The sequence below is a fragment of the Macaca nemestrina genome, chromosome 15 (assembly GCF_043159975.1).
Source record: "Macaca nemestrina isolate mMacNem1 chromosome 15, mMacNem.hap1, whole genome shotgun sequence".
NCBI classification, from domain to species: Eukaryota; Metazoa; Chordata; class Mammalia; order Primates; family Cercopithecidae; genus Macaca; species Macaca nemestrina.
Genome location: NC_092139.1, coordinates 27,825,485 through 27,852,185, shown reverse-complemented (window position 1 = coordinate 27,852,185; position 26,701 = coordinate 27,825,485). Strand labels below are relative to the sequence as shown.

At 47.5% G+C, this 26,701-nt stretch overlaps 1 protein-coding gene and 2 long non-coding RNA genes across 6 annotated transcripts in view; all 3 read right to left on the bottom strand.

Moving 5' to 3' along the window:
* Window positions 1-1,918, bottom strand: part of LOC105496528 (SAM and HD domain containing deoxynucleoside triphosphate triphosphohydrolase 1) — a 61,892-nt gene extending 59,974 nt beyond the window's left edge. The window contains exon 1 of one of the 2 annotated variants that reach the window (XM_071079356.1): window positions 1,604-1,918. In XM_071079356.1, the coding sequence (XP_070935457.1) occupies window positions 1,604-1,811 (208 nt within the window). In that variant the 5' untranslated portion in view covers window positions 1,812-1,918. The remainder of the gene's footprint in view (window positions 1-1,603) is intronic. The other variant, XM_071079355.1, reaches the window with a different exon arrangement.
* Window positions 718-1,431, bottom strand: LOC112429255 (uncharacterized). Of its 2 annotated transcripts, none has more exons than XR_003021435.2 (2): window positions 1,247-1,431; window positions 718-888 (listed from the first exon to the last, which is right to left on the bottom strand). It is a non-coding gene; the product is annotated as an uncharacterized lncRNA (long non-coding RNA). The 2 variants fall into 2 exon arrangements; XR_003021436.2 differs by having other exon boundaries at window positions 718-885.
* A 9,023-nt stretch (window positions 1,919-10,941) lies between the features above and the next one.
* Window positions 10,942-26,174, bottom strand: LOC139358466 (uncharacterized). 2 transcript variants are annotated; one of them, XR_011613374.1, is made up of 4 exons: window positions 25,873-26,174; window positions 25,578-25,641; window positions 15,051-15,124; window positions 10,942-13,719 (listed from the first exon to the last, which is right to left on the bottom strand). It is a non-coding gene; the product is annotated as an uncharacterized lncRNA (long non-coding RNA). The 2 variants fall into 2 exon arrangements; XR_011613373.1 differs by having other exon boundaries at window positions 25,578-26,174.
* Between the last annotated feature and the right edge of the window lie 527 nt (window positions 26,175-26,701).

Sequence of the window (26,701 nt, the reverse complement as noted above, 5' to 3'; positions counted from 1 at the left end):
TAAGCAGAATCTTTGGAAGGGAACCTGGATGAGCAAGGGAAAATGAGCAGTGTAGCCCAACAGGACAGCATCCTACTGTGGTCAGTCAGTTCTCAAACGAAACTGACCAGAGGGACGCATATTGCACTGCTTTAGGGCCTGCCTGCTCAGATCTGGGGGTAAGCAAGAGTTGAGGGGCTCATAAGGGAAGACAGAAGTCCGAATAAAGTTTGGTCAAGACAAAGCAGAAGGTAAGACATGAGCAACTGGGAACAGTTGGTCAGTTTTTACCAAATGAAAGCACATAGTGTCTTTGATAGCACTGGGTTGTGGGTTCAAGAGAACACACATCATTCTGGAGGGTAACAAGTTAATCTACAGACCACTGAAACAGAGAGCCAACCACATTCTGAGACAGAAAATTTGGAACTACTTCACTCCACTTGTTGCTAGTCAAAGAAAATAAAGCAATAATCCATCCCAGCAGTGAAGGGAAACGAAAGGGCAAAAGGGGGAAAAAAAAGAAAAAAGGAGAAATGCAATTTCCCATACCCATTCAAGCTATCTTTGGGTCCTGAACCACTAATGTTCCTCCTACCCCAGTTTCCAACCTAGCCAAACAGGGCTCCACCTAACAAATGCAAAAATTTACTAAATTTGCAAATCCCAACCACCAAAGAACCACCTTCCTATTGAACACCTAGAGGATATAAGGCAGGAGTCAAATCTCACACCCACCTTAAAAAGTTGAGCAGACTTCACAAGGATGGATGCTTGGACACGAATCAGTAAAATGTGCTTAAAACTCAACCTAAACACTTCTCCAGGTGATGTGGCCAAATTGTGGCATGCTGGGAATTAAGGGGTTAACTGAACAACTCCAGGGTTCAGATTTTGGAGGGGAACCTGCTTTTAAAAAGCAAAACACGATCCTTACTATTTTCTGCAAGTGCAGTCAACACACGCCCATCGGGCGCTACTGGGATGCCAAGGAAGGTGACGGGAATTCAGAGATTAACCAAGCCAGTTCCTTCCTCTTCAGGAAAAGCCTCAATTCAGGGAGGAAACAGAAACCTAAAAGCCCCAGAACATCCTCTGATGTGGCAAGTGTTCAAGGAGCTGCGGTTAGCGCGGAGGGGTCCCGCGAGCCTGGATGACAGCAAGCCGCCCACCAAGGTCTGGGGAAAAATCTCCTTCTAACTAAAAAAAAAGGGACCCGAGTCTCGCCTGTCCGGCGCCGGGGTGGCAAGTTAGTGAAGAAACCCACCAGAGTGAGATCCCAATCTATTACTGCCCCTCCTAGGTCCTCAATCCTGGCAGCCTGCTCCCATCCTACGGATCGCCTACCCCAGGCGACCCCATGTCTTCTTCCTCAGCCTCGGGGAGTCAGTCCCGGGCGCCCCATGCCGCAGGCCCTCCTGGGAACCCCCGCCGCAGGGCTCCCTTCCCCGCCTCGGGTCTTCCCTCCCTCCGCGCCCCCAGCGCAGGTCCGCCCTCCCGGGCGCCTCCCGCCGCAGGGCTCGCTCCCCGGCCTGGGTCCTCTCGTGGGGCCCCCTCCCTTAGGGCGCCTGGCCCGCGCCCCAGGTCGCCGCCCCTCGCCCCTCAGCCCCTCCGGAGCCGCTACCTCGGATGTTCTTCAGCAGCGCCGGCTCTCCAAAGCCACCGCGCCTGAGGAAGAAGCACACCTGCTCCGGACCCCATGTCTTGTAGTCGGGATGGAGTTCCAGGCCCGGGGAGCAGTCTGCCTCTGCGGAAGGGGTGTTTGAGGGGGTTCTTGGGCTGTCATCGAAACGGGGACGCTTGGAGGGCTGGTCGGAGTCGGCTTGCTGCATGGCTACACCCGGCGTCCAGCACAGCAAAGTCAAGAACCTCGGCGCCTGGCCCGCGCGCAGGCGCACTGACAGCAGGGCCCTGGCGGGGAGTCCAAGCAGTATTGGCAGCCTATTAGCCTCCTGCGCAGGCTCACTGACAGTTGAGCCCTTCGGGCAGGGCAGCCTAGCGGCTCTAGCCTTGGGCTCCTTGCGCAGGCGTAATGGCAGTCCAGTCGTCCTCAATCAATCCTGCCGGGACGCTGGACGTGAACGCGAAAGGGCGTGGCTAGAAGCAGAACTGAGGGTAGTGCTGGTGGAAGGGGGAACGAAAGAGCGCCCGGCCCCGCACCCACAATTAGGGGCTCGTCTGGTGAATTGGGGGTATTCTTTGAATGAGGTACACTACCCGCCGCACCTTAGCCGGGTTTCAGATGCCCCAAACTTAAAAGAAACCTAAAAGGCCGTTAGGCTGCCAGCACCTTCCCAGTGAAGAGGAAAACAGCCAAGGTGCTGAACTGGAAGAACCCGGAATGATTTCAAATGTGACTTGAGGGTGTCTTCATTTCACAGTATTGCTGGGCAACGAGAGGGCCCTGGGATACCTGTTGTCTGGTGTCCACACAGGAGGGGACTTAGGATTTCTTTCCAACTGGAGACAGAGCCCTCCATCCCAACTGCATTCCCAGGGGAAGGGAAGTGGCCAGTCTGATTACTTAAAATTTAACTTCTGAGGACTTTTACTGCCTGGTTGTAACAGCATGTGAAAATGGCAGGCATTTTCCTATCATTTAACCCCTCTGCGGCAGGGCTCCAACTTCCCTATAAATACTGGTCCATGCAATTGCCTGGTAAAAGGACATATCACTATTACTGCTAATAAAGTCAACGCAGCTTCCTAGCAACCAAGTCATAGACCTGTTTAGGGGGTCAAGGATGAATGAGGCGGATTAGCTTATCATCAAGCAGTATGAACTAGTGGTCTACTGGTGAGCCAAAATATTATTTGCAAACAGAGCTTTACTGTGTGCCAGGCACGGTTCTTAAGGGCTTTACAAATATAAAATAATTTTATATTTATACATAATACTTAACGAATTAAATACATTCATTAAATTATTTAAATATTAAATAATTTTTATAACTTCTAAGGGTTTTACAAATATTGTAAAGTTCTAAGGGCTTTACACATATTACTTCATTTAATTATCACAATTACCTTAGGATGTAGGAAAAAGTAATTTGCCACAGGTCTTTTTTTTTTTTTTTTTTTTTTTTTGAGACGGAGTCTTGCTCTGTTTCCCAAGCTGGAGTGCAGTGGCGGGATCTCAGCTAACTGCAACCTCCGCCTCCCAGGTTCAAGTGATTCTGGTGCCTCAGACTCCCAAGTAGATGGGACTACAGGCGCCCGCCACCACACCTAGCTAATTTTTGTATTTTTAGTAGAGACAGGATTTCACCATGTTGGCCAGGCTTGTCTTGAACTCCTGACCTCAGGTGATTCCCACACCTCAGCCTCCCAAAGTGCTGGGATTACACAGCCATGCCCGGCTGCCCAAGGTCTTACAGCTAGGAAATGATGAAGCCTATATTCAAACCCAGGAGATGTAACCTGGCTCCAAAATCCATGGTCTTGATAACTTGCCAACCACTGCTTGTTAAAGGGGGTTTGGGGCTGGGTGCAGTGGCTCATGCCTGTAATCCCAGCACTTTGGGAGGCCGAGGTGGGCGGATCACCTGAGGTCAGGAGTTTGAGACCAACCTGGCCAACATGGCAAAACCCCGTGTCTACTAAAATTACAAAAATTAGCCAGGTGTGGCTGGGCACATAGCTCACGCCTATAATCCCAGCACTCTGGGAGGCCGAGGTGGGTGGATCAGAAGGTCAGGAGTTCCAGACCAGTCTGGCCAACATGATGAAACCCTGTCTCTACTAAAAATACAAAATAATTAGCCAGGCTTCATAGCAGGCCCCTGTCATCCCAGCTACTCGAGAGGCTGAGGCAGAGAATTGCTTGAACCCAGGAGGTGCAGGTTGCAGTGAGCTTAGATTGTGCCACTGCACTCTAGCCTGGGCAACAGAGCAAGACTCCGTCTCAAAAAAAAAAAATTAGCCGGGTGTGGTGGCAGCCGCCTGTAATCCCAGCTACTTAGGAGGCTGAGGCAGGAGAATCGCTTGAACCTGGGTGGCGGAGGTTGCAGTAAGCCATAGCCTGGGAGACAAAAGCAAAACTCCATCTCAAAAAAAAAAAAAAAAAAAAAAGAGGTGTTTTTCATCTGCACAGAAGGCCAGGCCCCCAAAAAACATGCCTTCAAACACTAGAGAACTTTGTGAAAAGACCTGACAGTTGCCAAGACTTGTGAAACTAAAACAAGGGTGTAAGAAAACAAATACCATATGTATGAAAGACTTAATCTCAAGTCAGAAATGGCTGATTTAAAAACTTGTGTTTATAAGACTTGTGGGGAAACCTGCCCTGACAGCAAGGTTTCCTGGACAATAGAAGGTGTTATAGCAGGGTTTTTAGTTTAATCAACTGTGTTTGTTCAAAGCAGTTGCTTTTAAGAACTTTCATTTTTTAAAAATTTCATATTATGGTTTTTTAAAATTAAAATTTAAATTTTTTTTGAGACAGAGTCTTGCTCTGTGGCCCAGGGTGAAGTGCAGTGGGGCAGTCTGAGCTCACTGCAGACCTCTGCCACCCGGGTTCAAGCGATTCTCCTGCCTCAAGCCTCCTGAGTAGCTGGGATTATATGCATCTGTCACGACGCCCAGCTAATTTTTTTGTATTTTTAGTAGAGACAGGGTTTCACCATGTTGGCCAGACTGGCTTCGAACTCCTGACCTCAAGTGATCAGCCTGCCTTGGCCTCCCAAAGTGCTAGGATTACAGGCATAAGCCACCGCGCCCGTCCAGAACTTTTATTTTCTGTTTTTGTTTGTGAAAGCATAATTTATTGCCATACTTACTATACTTTCCCTAATTCACTACTTTCAAGGGGCCTTTGATCTTGCACTAGGTGGTTAGTTACTTGTTCAGGGTCAACATGGCTGGTAAGGGACAGAGAGAAGATTTAAAAGCAGTGCTCCCTCACTCCAAAGTATAGGCTCTTTCCAGTTTGCCACTTCATTAACTCCTGTTACAGTCCTAGCAATCCTTTTCCATCATCATTCCACAGCCTGGGAACCAACACCCACTAGACACAGGCCCTGGACCCTGGCCATAGTGAGAGAAATGACTGCTCAAGCTGTCCTCTTCTAAAATCAATCTCAGTATGGTTAGGACTAGAAAAAACAATAAGATCAATTAATTTAAGGCCCACTACCCAATGACCTTGAGTAACCCCAGCAAACCTTTCCTGACCTTCTCTATCTACCTTACACCCAGCCAGCCAAGCTCGGCAATTTTATTTCGGGCTGCATTCACCTGTGGTGTTTACAGCTCTTCACAGCTTCCTTTTCAACCAGTGTTGCTGGTTCTCAATGCCCGCTGCCACCACTCTCTGCATCTCTGTTTTACTGTCTTTTCCACTTACTGAACTTAGCCTCCTCAAGACTTTTTTTCCCATCTGCCCAAATTGCAAAGTTGGGCCAAAAAAAATTTTTTTAAGTATTGATTTTCTTACCTGTTAAAAATAATGCTCAAGTGGGCCAGGCGCAGTGGCTCACGCCTGTAATCTCAACACTTTGGGAGGCCAAGGCGGGCAGATGACCTGAGGTCAGGAGTTCAAAACCAGCCTGGCCAAAATGGTGAAATCCCGTCTCTACTAAAAATACAAAAATTAGCCAGGTGCATGTCTGTAATCCCAGCTACTCAGGAGACTGAGGCAGGAGAATCACTTGAACCTGGAAGGTGGAGGGGTTGCAGTGAGCCGAGATCGCACCACCGTACTCTAGCCTGGGCACCAAAGCGAGACTCCATCTCAGAAAATAAAATAAAATAATAAAATAAAATAATTAGTGCTCAAGAAAGAAAACTTGAACTGGGTGTGGTGACTCTTGCCTGTAATCCTAGCACCTTGGGAGGATGTGGTGGGTGTATCCCTTGAGCTCAGGAGTTTGAGACCAGCCTGGACAATGTGACAAAACTCTGTCTCTATTAAAAATATAATACAAAAAAAAATTACCTGTGTGTGGTGGCTCGTGCCTGTAATCCCAGACACTAGGGAAGCTGAGGTGGGAAGAGCATGTGAGCTTGGGTAGTTGAGGCCGCAATGAGCCGAGATCAAGCCACTGCACTCTAGCCTGGGCAAAGGAAGTAAGACCCTACCTCAAAGGAAAAAAAAAGAAAAAGAAAGAAAGAACACTAGGCCAGGTGTGGTGGCACATGCCTATAATCCCAGCACTTTGGAAGGCTGAAGAAAGAGGGTTGCATGAGACCAGGAGTTGGAGAGCAGCCTGGACAACATAGCAAAACCCTGCCTCTATAAAAAATAAAAATAAAAAAATAAAAAAGTTCGGGCACGGTAGCTCATGCCTGTAATACCAGCACTTTGGGAGGCCAAGGTGGGCAGATCACTTGAGCTCAGGAGTTTGAGACCAACCTGAGCAACATAGTCAGAACCCGTCTCTACAAAAAAATACAAAAATTAGCCTGGCATGGTGACGTATGCCTGTAGTCCCAACTACTCAGGAGGCTGAGGTGGGAGGATCACCTGAGTTTGGAGAGGTTGAGGCTACAGTGAGCCATGATTATGCCACTACACTCCAGCCTGAGCGACAGGGTGAGATCCTGTCTCAAAATAATAATAATAATAATAATAATAATAATAATAATAAAATTAGAAAGAGAGAGAAAGAAAGGAAACTTAGAGCCAGGCATGGTGACTGGCTCCTGTAATCCCAGCTACTCAGGAGGCTGAAGCAGCAGAATCACTTGAGTGCAGAAGGTCAAGGCTGCCGTGAGCTATGGTTGTGCCACAGCACTCCAGCGTGGGTGAAAGAGTAAGACCTTATCTCAAAAAAATAAAAAATAAATTAAAAAGGAAAGAAACCATAGAAAACAAATACACAAAATATATACACACATACAGAGCCAAAGGTCGCCTTTGAGTATGTTCACTATCAGTCCTTTTGTGTTCATAGATGTAGAAACATACATTCTAGTTGAGATAGGTAGGAGACTGGCAATGAGTAATAATAATATAAATAACAATAATGAACTTAGATTATATGGTAGAAGTTAGTGCTATGGAAAATAAAAACAGAGCAAGGTAAGAGATTAGGAGTAGAGGAGTGGGTGGGCACAGTGGCTCATGCCTGTAATCCCAGTGCTTAGTGAGGTCAAGGTGGGAGGATCATTTGAGTCCAGGAGTTTGAGACTAGCCTGGGCAACTTGGCGAAACCTCGTCTCCACAAAAAATACAAAAATTAGCTTAGCCAGGCGTAGTGGTGCCTGCTTCTAGTCCCAGCTACTCCAGAGGCTGAGGTAGGAGAATCATCTGAGCCCAGGAGGCAGAGGTTGCAGTGAGCCCAGATTGCACCACTGCACTCCAGCCTGGGCGACAGAGTGAGAGCCTGTCTCAAAAAAAAGAAAGAAAGAAAAAAGAAAGAAAGGGGCCGGGTGCAGTGGCTCACGTCTGTAATCCTAGCACTTGAGTAGGCGGAAGCAGGGCGGATCACGAGGTCAGGAGATAGAGACCATCCTGGCTGACATGGTGAAACCCGGTCTCTACTAAAAAAATAAAGAATTAGCTGGGCGTGGTGGCATGCACCTGTAGTCCCAGCTACTTGGGAGGCTTGAGGCAGGACAATCACTTGAACCCGGGAGGCAGAGGTTGCAGTGAGCCAAGATCATGCCACTGCACTCTAGCCTGGGTGACAGAGCGAGACTCCGTCGAAAGAAAAGAAAAGAGAGAAAAAAAAAGAAAAGAGGAATAGAGAGGAGGATAGGGTCACCGTCACCATTTCAGATAGAGTATTCAGGATAGGTCTTTGAGAAGGTGACATCTGAGCAGAGAGTTGAAGGAAACGAAAGAATCAGCTTTGCAGATGTCTGGAAGAAAAGCATTGCAGAAAAGGGAAAGAGGAAGTCCAAAGGTCCTGAAGCAGAAGCATGCCCGGATTTGAGCAATACCAAGCAGGCCACTGTGGATGGGGTAGAGTGAGTAAAATGTGAAGTAGTAAGAGATGAGCTCAAACGATGGGGCCAAATAGCTCTCAAATCCCATCCTTAGGGCTCCACATCTAGAGGGGAGAGAAAGCCTCCGCTTCTCCAGTTCCAACGGAAAAATTGCAAGGGAATAACGTCAACAAGTTCAGTTCAGCATCCACTGCTGGACCAGTCACTGTGGACAAGGTCATAAAATGATTGACCAAATCAGGTCACATGTTTACCCTTCGGGTCACAGGGAAAAGACTACTCCTAGGAGGAAAGGAATTGGTTTCGGACAAAGTTCCCAGGTGTTTTTATACCCATTTAACAGACAAAGAAATGAAGCTCGGAGAGGTAAAATGACTCGTCCAGGGTTACACACATGTATTAATATTAAGTTCTCGGGCTTGCACCAATATCTGCCTTGAAAACTATTGGCCGGGCGCGGTGGCTCAAGCCTGTAATCCCAGCACTTTGGGAGGCCGAGACGGGCGGATCACGAGGTCAGGAGATCGAGACCATCCTGGCTAACACGGTGAAACCCCGTCTCTACTAAAATACAAAAAAAAAAAAAAAAAAAAAAATTAGCCGGGCGAGGTGGCGGGCGCCTGTACTCCCAGCTACTCGGGAGGCTGAGGCAGGAGAATGGCGTGAACCCGGGAGGCGGGGCTTGCAGTGAGCTGAGATCCGGCCACTGCACTCCAGCCTGGGCAACAGAGCTAGACTCCGTCTCAAAAAAAAAAAAAAAAAGAAAACTATTGCTCACCCTGGACGTGGTGGCTTGTGCCAGTAATCCCAGCACTTTGGGAGGCTGAGGTGGGCAGATCATCTGAGGTCAGGAGTTCGAGACCAGCCTGGCCAACATGGCAAAACCCCGTCTCTACTAAAAATACAAAAATTAGCCAGGCATGGTGGCACAGGCTTGTAATCCCAGCTACTCAGAAGGTTGAGGCAGGAGAATTGCTTGAACCTGGGAGGCAAAGTTGCAGTGAGCTGAGATTGTGCCACTGCACTCTGCCCTTGGTGACAGAGTGAGACTCTTTCTCAGTAAAACAAAACAAAAGAAAGGAAACAAAAAAACCACTATTTCTCTTTTCTGCAACTCAAGCTGAGTACAAGGTCTGTTGCTTTTAAATTATTTCAGGGAGAGAAGCCATCTCATCCTATAGAGCGTAGTGTGACTCCCTGCGAATGGCTCAGTGCTTGGGGTGGGAGTGACTGTGTCATTTGGAGTTTGGGATGCTCAAACATACAAGGGAGTGGCCAGACTTCCCTTAGGAGCCTAGGGTATCCTTGGGTAAATAAGTCATGGATCTTTCAATTAATTAATTAATTTATTTATTTGAGACAGGATCTCAGTCTTGCCCCGACTGGAGTGCAGTGGTATATCGCAGCTCACTGCAACCTCAACCTCCCAAGGCTCAAGTGATCCACCTACCTCGGTCTCCCGAGTAGCTGAGACCAAAGGCACACACCACCTCGCCCAGCTAACTTTTACAAATATTTTGTAGAGACGGTGTCTCACTTTGTTGCCCAGGCTGGTCTTAAACTCCCAAACTAAAGCAATCCTCCTGCTTCAGCCTCTCAAAGTGCTGGAATTATAAGCATAAGCCACCATGCCTGGCCTAGATCCTTTTAAAAGACATTGCTAAGAGTCATTTACAACTCATATTTCAAACATAGCACTGTTTCCTAAACTCAAATGGTAATTGCATCAGCGAGTCTTTTTTGTTTTGTTTTGTTTTGTTTTGAGACAGAGTCTTGCTCTGTTGCCCAGGCTGGAGTGTAGTGATGTGATCTCAGCTCACTGCAACCTCCCCTTCCCGAGTTCAAGCAATTCTCCTGCTTCAGCCTCCCAGGTAGCTGGGATTACAGATGCATGCCACCATGCTAATTTTTGTACTTTTAGTAGAGACAGAGTTTCACCATGTTGGTCAGGTTGGTCTCGAACTCCTGACCTCAGGTGATCTGCCTACCTCGGTCTCCTAAAGTGCTGGGATTACAGGCGTGACCCATCACGCCTGGCCTGAGCCACCGTGCCCAGCCAGCGAGTCTTTTTTTTTTTTTTTTTTTTTGAGACGGAGTCTCGCTCTGTCGCCCAGGCTGGAGTGCAGTGGCCGGGTCTCAGCTCACTGCAAGCTCCGCCTCCCGGGTTCACGCCATTCTCCTGCCTCAGCCTCCGGAGTAGCTGGGACTACAGGCGCCCGCCACCTCGCCCGGCTAGTTTTTTGTATTTTTAGTAGAGACGGGGTTTCACCATGTTAGCCAGGATGGTCTCGATCTCCTGACCTTGTGATCCGCCCGTCTCGGCCTCCCAAAGTGCTGGGATTACAGGCTTGAGCCACCGCGCCCGGCCAGCCAGCGAGTCTTAATCCCACATAAATTTGCTTGAGATCCCCTGTGTTAGAACAAAAGGGGAATTTGCCATCCTAAAACCATTAGAAGAGGTTTATGAAGAAGCAATCGCTATGGAAAGACTTTAGGCCTTTGATGAGAATATTCAGCCATTTGCTCAACCAACCAAAAAGTCCACCCTATCTTTGTACTTCTGTGGCAGGAAAATGCGGTCTGGAGTCAGGGAACATAAGGCCGATTCACACTTCAGCTATGACAGGAAATATCCTCTCCATACAGCGTATGTTGAGTCGTACGTCAAGTACATGACTTTGTAACTTTCATCCTCTTCGTTTACGTAGGGCGTACACCAAGTGACCAGTGGAAATCCCTAGAGGGTATTTGAACCCCCCACAAATTCTTTTTTTTTTTTTTTGAGACAAAATCTCGCTCTTGTTCCCTAGCCTGGAGTGTGCAATGGCGCGATCTCGGCTCACTGCAACCTCTGGTTCCCGGGTTCAAGGGATTCTCCTGCCTCAGCCTACCAAATAGCTGGGATTACAGGCGCGCGCAACCACACCCGGCTAATTTTTTGTATTTTTAGTAGAGACAGGGTTTCACCATGTTGGCCAGGCTGGTCTCAAACTCCTGACCTCAGGTGATCCGCCCACCTCAGCCTCCCAAAGTGCTGGGATTACAGGCGTGAGCCACTGCGCCCGGCCAAAACCCCCACACATTCTGTAATGGGGCCCTTTCATCCCCTAAGCCCGGGCCACTCCCATACTGTGTTGTGTACTTTCATTTTCAGTAAATCTCTTCATTCCTGCCTCGCTTTGTTTGTGTGTTTTGTCCAATTCTCTGTTCAAGACGCCAAGAGCCTGGACACTCTCTACCAGTAACACTTCCCACTACATGAGCCAGTAAAATTTCCTTCATTCTGAAGCCAGTATTATTTGAACTTTCTCTTGCTTGTGTGTATGTTGAATTTTTATATATTTTTTTCTCCTTCGTAACTGACAGCATCCCTGAAACACTTTGCAACTCCAACATCTGACACTCAGCTCCAGGTACCCAGTGTTATCTAGCTGGTTTTCACCTTGTAGTGACACTTGTGTGCAGTCCAGTCTACCCCAATTCCTCATCATCTCATGTCCTACTGTCTCTAGGGAATAGCACTGTCCATCAGTCAATCACAAAGATCCTTTCCTCTGAGAAATTCCTGGTTTCTCCCTGAGTGAACCCACAGCATTATGGACTGAATTGTGACCTCCCTGTCCCCTGCATTCATATGCTGAAGCCCCAAACCTCAGTGTCACTATATTTGGAGACAGGGCCTGTAAGGAGGTAATTAAGGTTAAATGAGACCAATAGGGTAGGATTCTGGTAGGAGCAGTGTCCTTATAAGATGAACAGACACCAGAGATCTTTCTTTTCCTGCTCACATACCAAAGGGAGGCCATGGAAGGATACGGCAAGAAGGCAGCCTTCTGCAAATCAGGAAGAGTGACCTCACCAGGAACCAGCCCTGCTGGCCCCTGGTCTTGTAATTCCAGCCTCCAGAACTGTGAGAAAATACATTCCTCTTGTTTGAGCTGGTATCAACCACAGATTCTTCGACTCTCGTGTGATAGAAATTGATGGGAGGCAGAGCAAGTTTCCCAGACAAGGTGTTTATTAGGCGCTTATTTTCTTTTTCTTTCTTTTTTTTTTTTTTTCCCCGAGAAGGAGTTTCATTCTTGTTGCCAGGCTGGAGTGCAATGGTGTGATCTCAGCTCACTGTAACTTCTGCCTCCTGGGTTCAAGTGATTCTCCTTCCTCAGTCTCCCAAGTAGCTGGGATTATAGGCATGTGCCAGGCTGCTCTCAAACTCCCAACCTCAGGTGGTCCACCCACCTCGGCCTCCCAAAGTGCTGGGATTAGAGGCGTGAGCCACTGTGCGCAGCCTAGGGGCTTATTTTCGAGCACAGAGAAGACAGCACAAGAGAGAGAATTATCTGACTGGTTCCCCAAAGAGAGTCAGAAGAGTACTTTTTTGTTGTTGTTTTTTGAGATGGAGTCTTGCTCTGTTGCCCAAGCTGGAGTGCAGTGGTGACATCTCAGCTCACTGCAGCCTCTGTCTCCCAGGTTCAAGCGATTCTCCTGCCTCAGCCTCCCGAGTAGCTGGGACTACAAGTGCCCACCACATCCCACTAATTTTGGTTATTTTTAGTAGAGAGGAGGTTTCACCATATTGGTTAGGCTGGTCACAAAATCCTGACCTCAAGTGATCTGTCTGCCTCGGCCACCCAAAGTGCTGGGATTACATGTATCAGCCACCATGCCCAGCTAGGAGAGTAATTGTAAAGTGGCAAAAAGCAGGAAGGGAGTGACATTTACACATGTAGAGGCAGAGAACTACTGGCACCTAAGCAGTATTGGGAACAGGTCCCCCAAAATCTGGCCATAAACTGGCCGCCAAACTGGCCATAAACAAAATCTCTGCAGCACTGTGACATGTTCATGATGGCCATGACACCCACACTGGAAGGTTGTGGGTTTACTGGAATGAGGGCAAGGAACACCTGGCCCACCCAGGGTGGAAAACCGCTTAAAAGTGTTCTTTTTTTTTTTTTTTTTTTGAGACGGAGTCTAGCTCTGTTGCCCAGGCTGGAGTGCAGTGGCTGGATCTCAGCTCACTGCAAGCCCCGCCTCCCGGGTTCACGCCATTCTCCTGCCTCAGCCTCCCGAGTAGCTGGGAGTACAGGCGCCCGCCACCTCGCCCAGCTAGTTTTTTGTATTTTTTAGTAGAGACGGGGTTTCACCGTGTTAGCCAGGATGGTCTCGATCTCCTGACCTCGTGATCCGCCCGTCTCGGCCTCCCAAAGTGCTGGGATTACAGGCTTGAGCCACCGCGCCCGGCCAAAAGTGTTCTTAAACCACAAAAAATAGCATGAGTGGTCTGTGCCTTAAGGACATGCTCCTGCTGCAGATAACTAGCCAAACCCATCCCTTTATTTCCCATAAGGAATACTTTTAGTTAGTCTATAATCTATAGAAACAAGGCTTATCACTGGCTTGCTGTCAGAAAATACATAGGTAAATCTCTGTTCGAGGCTCTAAGCTCTGAAGGTTGTGAGACCCCTGATTTCCCACTCCACACCTCTGTATTTCTGTGTGTGTCTTTAGTTCCTCTAGCGCTGCTGGGTTAGGGTCTCCACCACCAAGCTGGTCTCGGCAAAGCGGTTCGGTTACATGCTTCTTCCTGCATTGCATGTCTCATTAGCATGTTAAATCTTCACCCCTGGGTGTGATTTTTCCTATTATCATCTTGCTAGGATTAAGGATCGGTCATTCTCCAGGACTTGTGTGCATGCGGGTGGTGGGGTTAGTTTTCTTGAGCAGGATTTATGGTGGAATGCTTCTTATCTTGGTTTCTTCAGATAGCTTGCAGCAGCTGCAAGATTTTGACCACAGGTAAGGTGCCAGGGTGGTGGTGGTACAAGGTCTGGTAGTTAGGAGGTATGTCTAGAGGAATGCAGAAATGCATTAGTTGGGGCGGCACTATAGGAGACACACCGAGGGCAGTCCCTACCCCATCTCAGAACCACCCAATCTGTGATATTTTGTTATGGTGGTCCTAACAGACGAATAATATGTATACTAACATGTGTGTACTATGCAATGTCCACTCCTGAGTTGATGCTCTAAAGTTGGACGTTTTGACTCAGTGGTTCCCAAACTTTGGGCCCCAGGCTTCTGAGGCATTATGGAGCTCATTATTATCAGGAACCCCTGTATCTTTAAGGATCTGATGCAGGTTGGGTGCAGTGGCTGAAACCTGCAACCCCAGCACTTTGGGAGCCCAAGCCAGGTGGATTGCTAGGAGCCCGAGGCAGGTGGATTGCCAGGAGTTTGAGACCAGCCTTGCCAACATGGTGAAACCGTGTTTCCACTAAAAATATAAAGATTAGTTGGACATTGTGGTGCACGCTTGTAATCCCAGCTATTCCGGAGGTTGAGGCACAAGACTCCCTTAAACCCAGGAGGCAGAGATTGCAGTGAGCCAAGATCTCATCACTGCACTCCAGACTGGTGACAGAACGAGATGCTGTCGTTAAAAAGAAAAAAAAAAAAAGGTATGAAAAAGATATGATCCAAAATAAAGTCCCACACATACTTATCTATTTCTTTATACTAAGTGTGCTACGATTATTAACAAAATATACATTGATTAAAGTGTTAAGGAAGGCTTTGATCACTTTTTAACATTCCTTTCTCAAAGATAAATATGTTGCTTGCATGGTGATCCTTACCTTGGCCCCTGTCCCAAGACCTGAAGTCATTCCTTGCTTGGGACCTGGTTATCACTGTGATTCAGAAGCAAAGGAACAGTAGCTTCAGAATTTCTCTAATTTTAGCTCTGATCCTTATTTAGAGAGAGAACTAAAGAATGTCTTCAATTCCTTAAAACTAGTAACCTATGTGGGACTGGGAGAGTGACATTTGAAGCTGCATTTGTGTAACATGCATATTGTGTTTACCTATATTGTGACTTCGAGTAGACCAATAAACATAGTAATGTTAAGATGATCTTATTCACAGTTTTTACAAGACTGAGAACACCTTGGTTGTTATTCACATTAAAGAGGAGTAGGCCGGGTGCAGTGGCTCACACCTGTAATCCCGGCACTTTGGGAGGCTGAGGTGGGAGGATCATGAGGTCAGGAGTTTGAGACCAGCCTGGCCAACATGGTGAAACCCCATCTCTACTAAAAATACAGAAATTAGCCAGACATGGTGGTATGCGCCTGTAGTCCCAGCTACTCAGGAGGCTGAGGCAGGAGAATCGCTTGAACCTGGGAGGCAGAGGTTGCAGTAAGCCAAGATCACGCCATTCCACTCCAGCCTGGCCGACACAGCAAGACCCTGTCTGGAAAAATAAAAAGAGGAGTATTATTTTCAGTTTGGGTGGCTGCAGGGAAGTGAGGTTTCCCCTCGCAAGCATGCTCCGAGTGTCAGGGAGGAAATTGGCACTAGATTCTGAGGGAGAGAGCAGCTCTTCCTTAGGGGAAATACCCTTTTCCTTGGGCAAGAGGTTAAGGTGGCACTGAGCCTTCGGCGTGTGGGTAGAAGCTGGTGCTAAGCTTCAGAGGTGGAAAGCTTAGAGAGGTCACAGTAAAGGTGAGGAGTTGGGGATTCCCAGAAGACGATCAGGGAGAGAAGGTGTGGAAGACAAGGAACAGCGAGGAGAGAGCCAGAAGATTGTGTAAAGGGAGAAGATTCATTGGAACACATTCTCCATCCCTAGAAAGGTTTGTTGTGATAAAAATCTTTCAACAAGCTGAGTTTCTTCTGTGTGCGATAGGGGTGAGAAGGAAGATTTACTCCAAAATAGAGATAACAAATGAGGATGTTTTCCAGGGCAAAGGAAGACAAGCTTGAGGAAACAAAGAAGACAGCCTAGGAATTCCCAAAATGTGGGGGATACTTATAGAAATCTGAGTCAGCCCAAGACTGTTATCAAAAGACACAGTGTAGGCCGTGTGCAATGGTTCACACCTGTAATCCCACCACATTGGGACTCCGAGGTAGGAGAATTCCCTGGCTCCAGGAGTTTCAAGACCAGCCCAGGCTACATAAGGAGACCCTGTCTCTACAAAAAATAAAATTAGACAGGCGTGGTGGTGCATGCCTGTGGTCCCAGCTACTCAGGAGGCTGAGGTGGGAGGATCACTTGAGCCCAGGAGGTTGAGGCTGCAGTGAGCTATGATTACACTACTGCACACCAACCTGAGTGCCAGAGTGAAATGCTGTCTCAAAAAAAAAAAGTGGGCCTGTGGAACCACAGTGCTTGGTTTTGAATCCTAATGTGAACTTGGGCAAGTTACTTAAAAACTCTTGAGCTTTATTTATTTATTTATTTATTTATTTGAGACGGAGTCTCACTCTGTCGCTCAGGCTGGAATGCAGTGGTGTGATCTGGGATCACTGCAGCCTCCGCTTCCCGAGTTCACGCCATTCTCCTGCCTTGGCCTCCCAAGTAGCTGGGACTACAGGTGCCTGCCACCATGCCTGGTTAATTTTTTTTGTATTTTTAGTAGAGACGGGGTTTCACCATGTTACCCAGGATGGTCTCGATCTCCTGACCTCGTGATCCCTCCCAAAGTGCTGGGATTACAGGCGTGAGCCACCACGCCTGGCTAACTCTTGAGCTTTAATTTCTTCGTTTGTAAAACAGAAATAATGGCTTTATTATAGAGTGTTACGAGAATTGAGCCTGGCCCATAGAACATGCTGAATACATGTGAGATACAGTTATTATAAAAAGTATGCTTGCGGCCAGGCGTGGTGGCTCACGCCTGTAATCCCAGCACTTTGAAAGGCCGAGGTGGGTGGATCACTTGAAGTCAGGAGTTCCAGACCAGCCTGGCCAACATGGTGAAACTCCTTCTTACTAAAAATACAAAAATTAGCCGGGCATGCTGTCGCACACCTATAATCCCAGCTACTCAGGAGGCTGACTCAGAAGAATTGCTTGAACCTGGGAGGCAGAGGTTGCAGTGAGCCAAGATAGTGCCACTGCACTCCAGCCTGGGCGACGACAGAGTGAGACTCTATCTGAAAAAGTAAAAAGTATGCTTGGGCCTCCTTCTTTTTTTTTTTTTTTTTTTTTTTTGTGTGAGACGGAGTCTCGCTCTGTCACCCAGGCTGGAGTGCAGTAGCCTAATTTCAGCTCACTGCAAGCTCCGCCTCCCGGGTTCACGCCATTCTCCTGCCTCAGCCTCCCGAGTAGCTGGGACTACAGGCGCCCGCCACCTCACCCAGCTAGTTTTTTGTATCTTTTTTAGTAGAGACGGGGTTTCACCGTGTTAGCCAGGATGGTCTCGATCTCCTGACCTCGTGATCCGCCTGTCTCGGCCTCCCAAAGTGCTGGGATTACAGGGCCTCTCCTTCTTAAATTCATTAATTTCACAAATATCAAGTCCATGTTTAATTATTTAATCTACGCATCAGTCTATACCCTGGGAAAACCACATTAAAAAAATACTGCCTACGGAGCTCATATTCTAGTGGGGGAGTCAGCTAGTACATGAGTAGAAAAGAAGTGCTAGGAAGAAAATACAACAGGATAAGAGTGTAGGGAAAGCTGAACTGGTCTAGGAAATGTGACCTGACATTTGAGCACAAATATCGTTTTTTTTTTGAGACGGAGTCTCACTCTGTCACCAGGCTGGAGTGCAGTGGCACGATCTTGGCTTACTTCAGCCTCCACCTCCCAGGTTCAAGCGATTCTCCTGCCTCAGCCTCCCGAGTAGCTGGGACTGTAGGTGTGTGCCACTACACCGGGCTAATTTTTTTTTTTTTTTGTAATTTAGTAGAGATGGGGTTTCACCATGTTGGCCAGGATGGTCTTGATCTCCTGACCTCGTGATGTGCCCGCCTCGGCTTCCCAAAATACTGGGATTACAGGCATGAGCCACTATGCCTAGCCAAAAATACCTTTATGTGATGAAATACCTTTAGTATTTTAGCAATCCTGTATCATGTTATAGATTAGCCAATACCTGATTTATAACTTTGCAAACTTTAGACTCACTAAACGAAGTTTATTCCAAATGCCAATATCAGAAATAAATCCAACCAAAATCCTCCTTACCCTTTTTATCTTTCCTTGTTTGGTAATAAATAATGGGAGAGGCTGGGCGCGGTGGCTCACACCTGTAATCCCAGCACTTTGGGAGGCCAAGGCAGGTGGATTATTTGAGGTCAGGAGTTGGAGACCAGCCTGGCCAACCCGGTGAAACCCTGTCTCTACTAAAAATACAAAAATTAGCCAGGCACAGTGGTGGGTGCCTATAATCCCAGCTACTCAGGAGGCTGAGGCAGGAGAATCGCTTGAACCTGGGAGGCAGAGGTTGCAGTGAGCCAAGATTGTGCCATGGCACTCCGACCTGGGTAACAAGAGCAAAACTCCATCTCAAAAATAATAATAAATTAATACATTAATAAATAATGAGAGATTCATATATTGGAACACAGCATTAAAATTGTCACAGAACGTCAGGTGCAGTGGCTCACGCCTGTAATCCCAGCACTTTGGGAGGCCGAGGCGGGTGAATCACAAGGTCAGGAGATCAAGATAATCCTGGCTTACACGGTGAAACCCCATCTCTACTAAAAATACAAAAACAAAAAAAATTAATCGGGCGTGGTGGTGGGCACCTGTAGTCCCAGCTACTAGGGAGGCTGAGGCAGGAGAATGGCGTGAACCCAGGAGGCAGAGCTTGCAGTGAGCCGAGATTGTGCCACTGTACTCCAGCCTCGGTGACAGAACAAGACTCCATCTGGAAAAAAAAAAAAAAAGGATTGTCACAGAAGTATAATTTAGACAATACAAGGATGATCTTGATATATTCAGTGATATGTGTGAACCATTTTTACATTAAAAATGCATAATATATGCATGTTCTTTAAAGTCTGGGAAGATTCACTTCTAAAGATGGCCTTGATGTAGAACAACTAGAACTTTTACACACTGCTGGTTGGAATGCAAAATGGGTAGCCACTTTGGTAAAGAATATGGCAATATCTTAGGAAGTTTAACATATACTTGCCATTGGACCCATGAATCCAACGCATACAAAATTAAAGGGAAAGAAAAATGTATGGTCAGGCCGGGGGCAGTGGCTCATGCTTGTTGTGATCCCAGCACATTGGGAGGCTGGGGCGGATGGGTCACTTGAGGCCAGGAGTTCAAGAACAACCCAGGCAACATGGCGTGACTCTGGCTCTACAAAACATACAAAAAGTGGCGCACGCCTGTAGTCCCCGCTACTTAGGAGACTGAAGTACGAGGATTGCTTAAGCCCAGGAAGGTGAGGCTGCCGTGAGCCATGATCACATCACTGCACTCCAGTCTGGGCAACAGAGGGAAAAAAATGTTCAAAGACTGCACACAAATGTTTATATTGATAGTTATTCATATTAATCAAAACCTGGAAACAACCCAAACATTCATCAACTGGTTACGAAGGAAGATTGCTCAGCAATAGAAAATAAGTATTTATACATGCAGCAAAGATGAATCTCAAAAACACATACCAAGTGAAAGAACTGAAACACAAAAGACTACATACTTTGCATATGTAAATATTTACATGCAATTTTTATTATTTATTTTATTTATTTATTTATTTATTTATTTATTTATTTATTTTTGTGAGATGGAGTCTCGCTCTGTTGCCCAGGCTGGAGTGCAGTGGCACGATCTCGGCTCACTGCAAGTTCTGCTTCCCGGGTTCATGCCATTCTCCTGCCTCAGCCTCCTGAGTAGCTGGGACTACAGGCATGCCTGGCTAATTTTTGTATTTTTAATACAGACGAGGTTTCACCATATTGCCCAGGCTGGTCTCGATCTCCTCACCTAGTGATCCGCCTGCCTTGGCCTCCCAAAGTGCTGGGATTATAAGCTTGAGTCACTGTGCCCGGCCTACAAAGCTTTTCTTTTTGAGATCGAGTCCTGCTCTGTGGCCCAGGCTAGAGTGCAGTTGCACGATCTCAATGCAACCTCTGCCCTCCAGGTTCCAGTTTCTCCTGCCTCGGCCTCCCACATAGCTGGGACTACAGGCGAGCACCACCATGTCTGGCTAATTTTTGTATTTTTAGTAGAGACAGGGTTTTGCCATGTTGGCCAGGAGGGTCTGGAACTCCTGACCTCAAGTGATCCGTCCACCTTGGCCTGCAAAAGTGCTGGGATTACAGGTATGAGCCACTGCGCCCAGCCTGTGTTTACTATTATTAAAATTAAGTATTAAGTAGTAATAAAAAAAACTCAGACTTTCTAGCGATTTTTGATCCTAAGCCTTCTATCACCATCAGGCCTTCATTTGTGTACTTAAAATCAATATATGTACCAGTGTTGCACTGGTTTAAAGATTCTAATGGTTAGGCCGGGCGCAGTGGCTCAAGCCTGTAATCCCAGCACTTTGGGAGGCCGAGACGGGCGGATCACGAGGTCAGGAGATCGAGACCATCCTGGCTGACATGGTGAAACCCTGTCTCTACTAAAAAATACAAAAAACTAGCCAGGCGAGGTGGCGGGCGCCTGTAGTCCCAGCTACTCGGGAGGCTGAGGCAGGAGAATGGCGTGAACCCGGGAGGCGGAGCTTGCAGTGAGCTGAGATCCGGCCACTGCACTCCAGCCTGGGTGGCAGAGCGAGACTCCGTCTCAAAAAAAAAAAAAAAAAAAAAAAAAAGATTCTAATGGTGAAAGTTACCTAATTACTGTATCTAGAAACCAATCTTGGAAATGTGAGATGATGCTCTTTTTTCTTTTTTAATTTACTTAAATATTTTTTCTTTAAATTATTTATTTATTTTTTCAAGATGGAGTCTTGCTCTGCTGCCTAGGTTGGAGTACAGTGGTGCGATCTCGGCTCACTGCAGTCTCCGCCTCCCGGGTTCAAGTGATTCTCGTGCTTCAGCCTCCTGAGTAGTTAGGATTACTGGTGCGGGCCACCACGCACAGCTACTTTTTTTTTTTTTTTTTTTTTTTTTTGAGACAGAGTCTCGCTCTGTCACCCAGGCTGGAGTGCTGTGGCCGGATCTCAGCTCACTGCAAGCTCCGCCTCCCGGGTTCACGCCATTCTCCTGCCTCAGCCTCCGGAGTAGCTGGGACTACAGGCGCCCCCCACCTCGCCCGGCTAGTTTTTTGTATTTTTTAGTAGAGACGGGGTTTCACCGTGTTAGCCAGGATGGTCTCGATCTCCTGACCTTGTGATCCGCCCGTCTCGGCCTCCCAAAGTGCTGGGATTACAGGCTTGAGCCACCGCACCCGGCCACAGCTACTTTTTTGTATTTTAGTTTCGCTATGTTCATCAGGCTGGTCTTCAACTCCTGACCTCAGGTGATCCGCCGGTCTCGGCCTCCCAATGTGTTGTTGGGATTACAGGTGTGAGCCACCGTGCCTGTCATTAAATTTTTTTCTCTTCTTTAATTAACTTCAATACTGCCACTTCCTAGATGCGCTTTTAGAATAGCTGAAATTATTGTGTGCTTAGTTTCACTCTGTCCTTGTTTTGTTGTATAGTATTTTTTATTTTATTTATTTATTTATTTTATTTTATTTTTTTTTTTGAGACGGAGTCTCACGCTGTTGCCCAGGCTGGAGTGCAGTGGCGCGATCTCGGCTCACTGCAAGCTCCGCCTCCTGGGTTCACGCCATTCTCCTGCCTCAGCCTCCTGAGTAGCTGGGACTACAGGCGCCCACCACGCGCCCGGCTAATTTTTTGTATTTTTAGTAGAGACGGGGTTTCACTGTGGTCTCGATCTCCTGACCTTGTGATCCGCCCACCTCGGCCTCCCAAAGTGCTGGGATTACAGGCTTGAGCCACCGCGCCCGGCCATTTTATTTTATTTTTTGAGATGGAGTCTTGCTCTGTCACCCAGACTGGAGTGCAGTGGTGTGATCTCAGCTCACTGCAACCTCTGCTTGAACCAGATTCAAGCAATTCTCCTGTCTTAGCTTCACGAGTCGCTGGGATTACAGGCACGCATCACCACACCTGGCTAATTTTGTATTTTTAGTAGAGACGGAGTTTTACCATGTTGGTCAGGCTGATCTCGAACTCAGTTGGTCTGCCTGCCTCTGCTTCCCAAAGTGCTGAGATTATAGGTGTGAGCCACCACACCCGGCCTGTTGTATAGTATTTAAATGAAAGGGACATAGAAGAAAATAGTTGTTGAGGTTTTAAGATAATCATTCCTACTTTCTCTGTTACTCTATTTAAAATGATGACGAGAAAAATTAATTGTCTTTGCTAAGTTTGGCATAGGAGCTGTCGTTCTTTTTTTTTTTCTTTTTTGAGACAGGGTCTCACCATGTTGCCTAGGCTGGAGCGCAGTGGTGTAATCTCGGCTCACTGCAATCTCCGCCTCTCAGGTTCAAGCAATTTTCTGGACTCAGCCTCCCAAGTAGGTGGGATTACAGGGGTGTGCCACCACACCCTGCTAATTTTTGTATTTGTAGTAGAGATGGGGTTTCACCATGTTGGCCAGGATGGTCTTGATCTCTTGACCTCATGATCCGCTTGCCTTGGCCTCCCAAAGTGCTGGAATTTCAGGCGTGAGCCTCCGCAACTGGCCTCCCATGTTCTTTATATGGACGAGAAGCCTGTTTCTCAGTTAACTGATGCAAGGGGGCTGGACTTCTCTCCTTTCAAATAAAACCTTGAAGGTCCTGATGTATATTGAAAAGGGCAGCTGGGTGCAGTAGCTCGCACCTGTAATCTCAGCACTTTGATGTGGGGAAAAGAAAGAGAGATCAGACTGTTACTGTGTCTATGTAGAAAAAGGAAGACATAAGAAATTCCATTTTGATCTGTACTAAGAAAAGTTCTTCTGCCTTGAGATGCCGCTAATCTGTAATCTTAACAACCTGTGCTCACAGAAACATATGCTGTACTGACTCAAGGTTTAATGGATTTAGGGTTGTGTAAGATACGCTTTGTTAAAAATCTGTTTGCAGGCCGGGCGCGGTGGCTCAAGCCTGTAATCCCAGCACTTTGGGAGGCCGAGACGGGCGGATCACAAGGTCAGGAGATCGAGACCAGCCTGGCTAATACGGTGAAACCCCGTCTCTACTAAAAAATACAAAAAACTAGCCGGGTGAGGTGGCGGGCGCCTGTAGTCCCAGCTACTCGGGAGGCTGAGGCAGGAGAATGGCGTAGACCCGGGAGGCGGAGCTTGCAGTGAGCTGAGATGCGGCCACTGCACTCCAGCCTGGGCGACAGAGCGAGACTCCGTCTCAAAAAAAAAAAAAAAAAAAAAAATCTGTTTGCAGGCAGTATGCCTGGTAAAAGTCATCACCATTCTCCATTCTCCATTACGCAGGGACACAATGCACTGCACAAGGCCACAGGGACCTCTGCCCAAGAAAGCCTGGGTATTGTCCAAGGTTTCCCCCTACTGAGACAGCCTGAGATATGGCCTCGTGGGAAGGGAAAGACCTGACTGTCCCCCAGCCCGACACCCGTAAAGGGTCTGTGCTGAGGAGGATTAGTGAAGAGGAAAGCCTCGGCCAGGCACGGTGGTTCATGCCTGTAATCCCAGCACTTTGGGAGGCTGAGGTGGGTGGATCATGAGGTCAGGAAATCGAGACCATCCTGGCTAACACAGTGAAACTCTGTCTCCACTAAAAAATACAAAAAAAATTAGCCGGGCGTGGTGGCGGGCACCTGTAGTCCCAGCTGCTGGGGAGGCTGAGGCAGGAGAATGGCGTGAACCCGGGAGGCGGAGCTTGCAGTAAGCCGAGATCACGCCACTGCACTCCAGCCTGGGAGACAGAGCGAGACTCTGTCTCAAAAAAAAAAAAAAGAAGAAGGCCTTTTTGTAGTTGAGATAAGAGGAAAGCATCTGTCTCCTGCTCGTCCCTGGGAACGGAATGTCTCAGTTTAAAACCCGACCATACATTCTATTTACTATTTACATAGTAAATATTTACATACATTCTATTTACTGAGATAGGAGAAAACTGCCTCATGGTTGGAGGTGAGACATGCGGGCGACAATACTGCTCTTTACTGCACTGACATGTTTGTGTAAAGTCAAACGTAAATCTGGCCTACATGCACATCCAGGCACAGCACTTTTCCTTAAACTTATTTATGACACAGACTCCGTTGCTCACATTTTCCTGCTGATCCTCTCCCTACCATTACTCTATAGTCCTGCCACATCCCCCTTGCCGAGATAGTAGAGATAGTGATCAATAAATACTGAGGGAATTCAGAGACCAGCGCCGGTGCAGGTCCTCACTTGCTGAGCGCCGGTCTCCTGGGCCCACTTTTCTTCCTCTATACTCTGTCTCTGTGTCTTATTTCACTTTCTCAGTCTCTCGTCTCCACCTTGCGAGAAATACCCAGAGGTGTGGAGGGGCAGGCCCCTTTCACTTCGGGAGGCCAAGGCAGGTGGATCACTTGAGGTCAGGAGTTCGAGACCAGCCTGGCCAACATGGTGAAACCCCATCTCTGCTAAAAATGCAAAAATTAGCCAGGAATGGTGGTACACACCTGTGATCCCAGCTACTCTGGAGGCTGAGGCAGAAGAATTGCTTGAACCTGGAAGGCGGAGGTTGCAGGGAGCCTAGATTATACCACTGCACACTAGCCTGGGCAACAGAGCAAGACTCCATCTCAAAGAAAAGAAAAAAAAAAAGGTAAAAAGAAAAGAGCATGGAAGTGATTAGAGAAATGGAGGAACATTTATATTTGGGGTTCCTTGTCCCCCCAGGGTAACACGCAGAACAAATGCTTAAACAGACAAGAAAGTCCCTCTACTATAGGAGGAAGTGAGAGATACTCATGGAAAGCCTTCACATACTCACAAAAACAGCAGCTGTTGGATTCAAGTGAGCAGTGTTGACTTGCCCCCTTGACATAAAGAAGGAACCTCCAGAGGACTTGGGGCTTGGGATAAGGGCTCGAAAATGGCAAAGCGGTGCTAACTCGAAAAAAAAGCCAGTAGGTAGGGTCATTAAAGGGCCACAGAATAAAGCCCTATGTAGGTAGACAAATTGCTTCAAAAGCCGCCAAAAAACTTGGGCTTGGAGTGTAACAGGGATGAAAAGTGTATGGTAAGTCACAAGGAGCTGGCAGAGCCTGGCTTCCAACTAGTGCTTGTCCTGGCAATGAACCAGCAGACAGGGGAAGGTTAGGAGCTGGAGGGTCAAAACAACTACAAATCTCAAGGGTCATCCCCAAGGGAGACCGGCTCTTTGCCTGCTACACAAATGCAACAAAGGCCGTGGGAACACAAATAACAAACAGGGATTGTGTGTTTAAGGCAGAGAAGGAAGTCATGCGTCATGCAAAGTGAAAGCAGAGAAAAGGCAGACTTGCTTGCAAGGCGGACAGTCTGATGGGTGCACCAGGTCATTTCAGAATACACACAGAGAAAACGAGAATAGACAGTGTAGGATTTGGGGAAAGAGCTGATTTTCGTTGAAGAAGCAAATGTAGCCTCACACATGATGTGGTGGCCTTTACCCTACCACTCCCACAATCCTCCTGTCTCAAGGGCCATTAGTGTCTCAGGTCTACTCAGTGTGGAATACAAGGTCCTTCCCACCCCCACAAGCCATCCATGAGGGTGAGCTGAGAGATTAGCCAGGAGGACCAGAGCCACTGTGACTGAGAGGAATCATTCTAGAGGATAGTTAGTAAACAGGAGAGCAAAAGGGGAGAAGGAAACTGCATATCGGGGTTAAACGCCTCCAGTGGAAGAAGGCAAGGTGTAGAGGCGTCTATTAGTCTGTTCTCAAGCTGCTAATAAAGACATACCCAAGGGTGGGTATTTTATAAAGGAAAGAGGTTTAATGGACTCACAGTTCCGCATGGCTGGGAGGCCTCACAATCACGGCGGAAGGCAAAGGAGAAGCAAAGGCACATCCTATGTGGCAGCAGGCAAGAGAGTATGTTCAGGGGAACTCCGCTTTATTAAACCATCAGATCTTGTGAGACTTATTCACTATCACAAGAACAGCACGGAAAAAAAAAACCAAAACACTCCCATGATTCAATGACCTCCCACAAGATCCCTCCCACCATATGTGAGGATTATTATAATTCAAGGTGAAATTTGTGCGGGGACACAGAACCAAACCATATCAAGGTTTCTTACCACTAGGGAATGTATCTTAGTCGCGACACCAAAGCAGGTTACCAGCAGCAAATTTGTACAGATCTGCAGCAAACTCAATCCTTGCCTCCTCAGAGGAAAGCATTTGGCAGGGGCAGAAGTAGTTTTAAGGCAGAGCAAGAGACTGAGGCAAGCTTAAGAGCGGGAATGAAAGTTTGTTAAAAAGCATTACAGCAGGAGCAAAAGGAAGCAAAGTACATTTGGAAGAGGGAGAAGTGGGTGACTTGGGAGATTCAAGTGCCCTGTTCAGCCCTTGACTTGGGGATTTATACACTGGCATGGTTCCAGGGTTTTCTTTTCTTACTTTTTTTTTTTTTTTTTTTTTGAGAGGGAGTCTCGCTCTGTCACCCAGGCTGGAGTGCAGTGGCCGGATCTCAGCTCACTGCAAGCTCCGCCTCCCGGGTTCACGCCATTCTCCTGCCTCAGCCTCCCGAGTAGCTGGGACTACAGGCGCCTGCCACCTCGCCCGGCTAAGTTTTTGTATTTTTAGTAGAGACAGGGTTTCACCGTGTTACCCAGGATGGTCTCGATCTCCTGACCTCGTGATCCGCCCGTCTCGGCCTCCCAAAGTGCTGGGATTACAGGCTTGAGCCACCGCGCCCGGCCTCTTTTCTTACTTGATCTTTCCCCGCCCCTTGACTGCTGCATGCGCAGGGTCGGTCAGCACTTGGGAGGCTGACCGCATGCACAGTGCATTTACTGAGGTTGTGCACATGTTCTGTAGGTGCAGTTTTCCTTTACCAGTCGAACAACTGCAGAGGAAGATCAGACATGGGCCATTTTGCCTCTTAATGAGCCAGTCTGGTCTTAA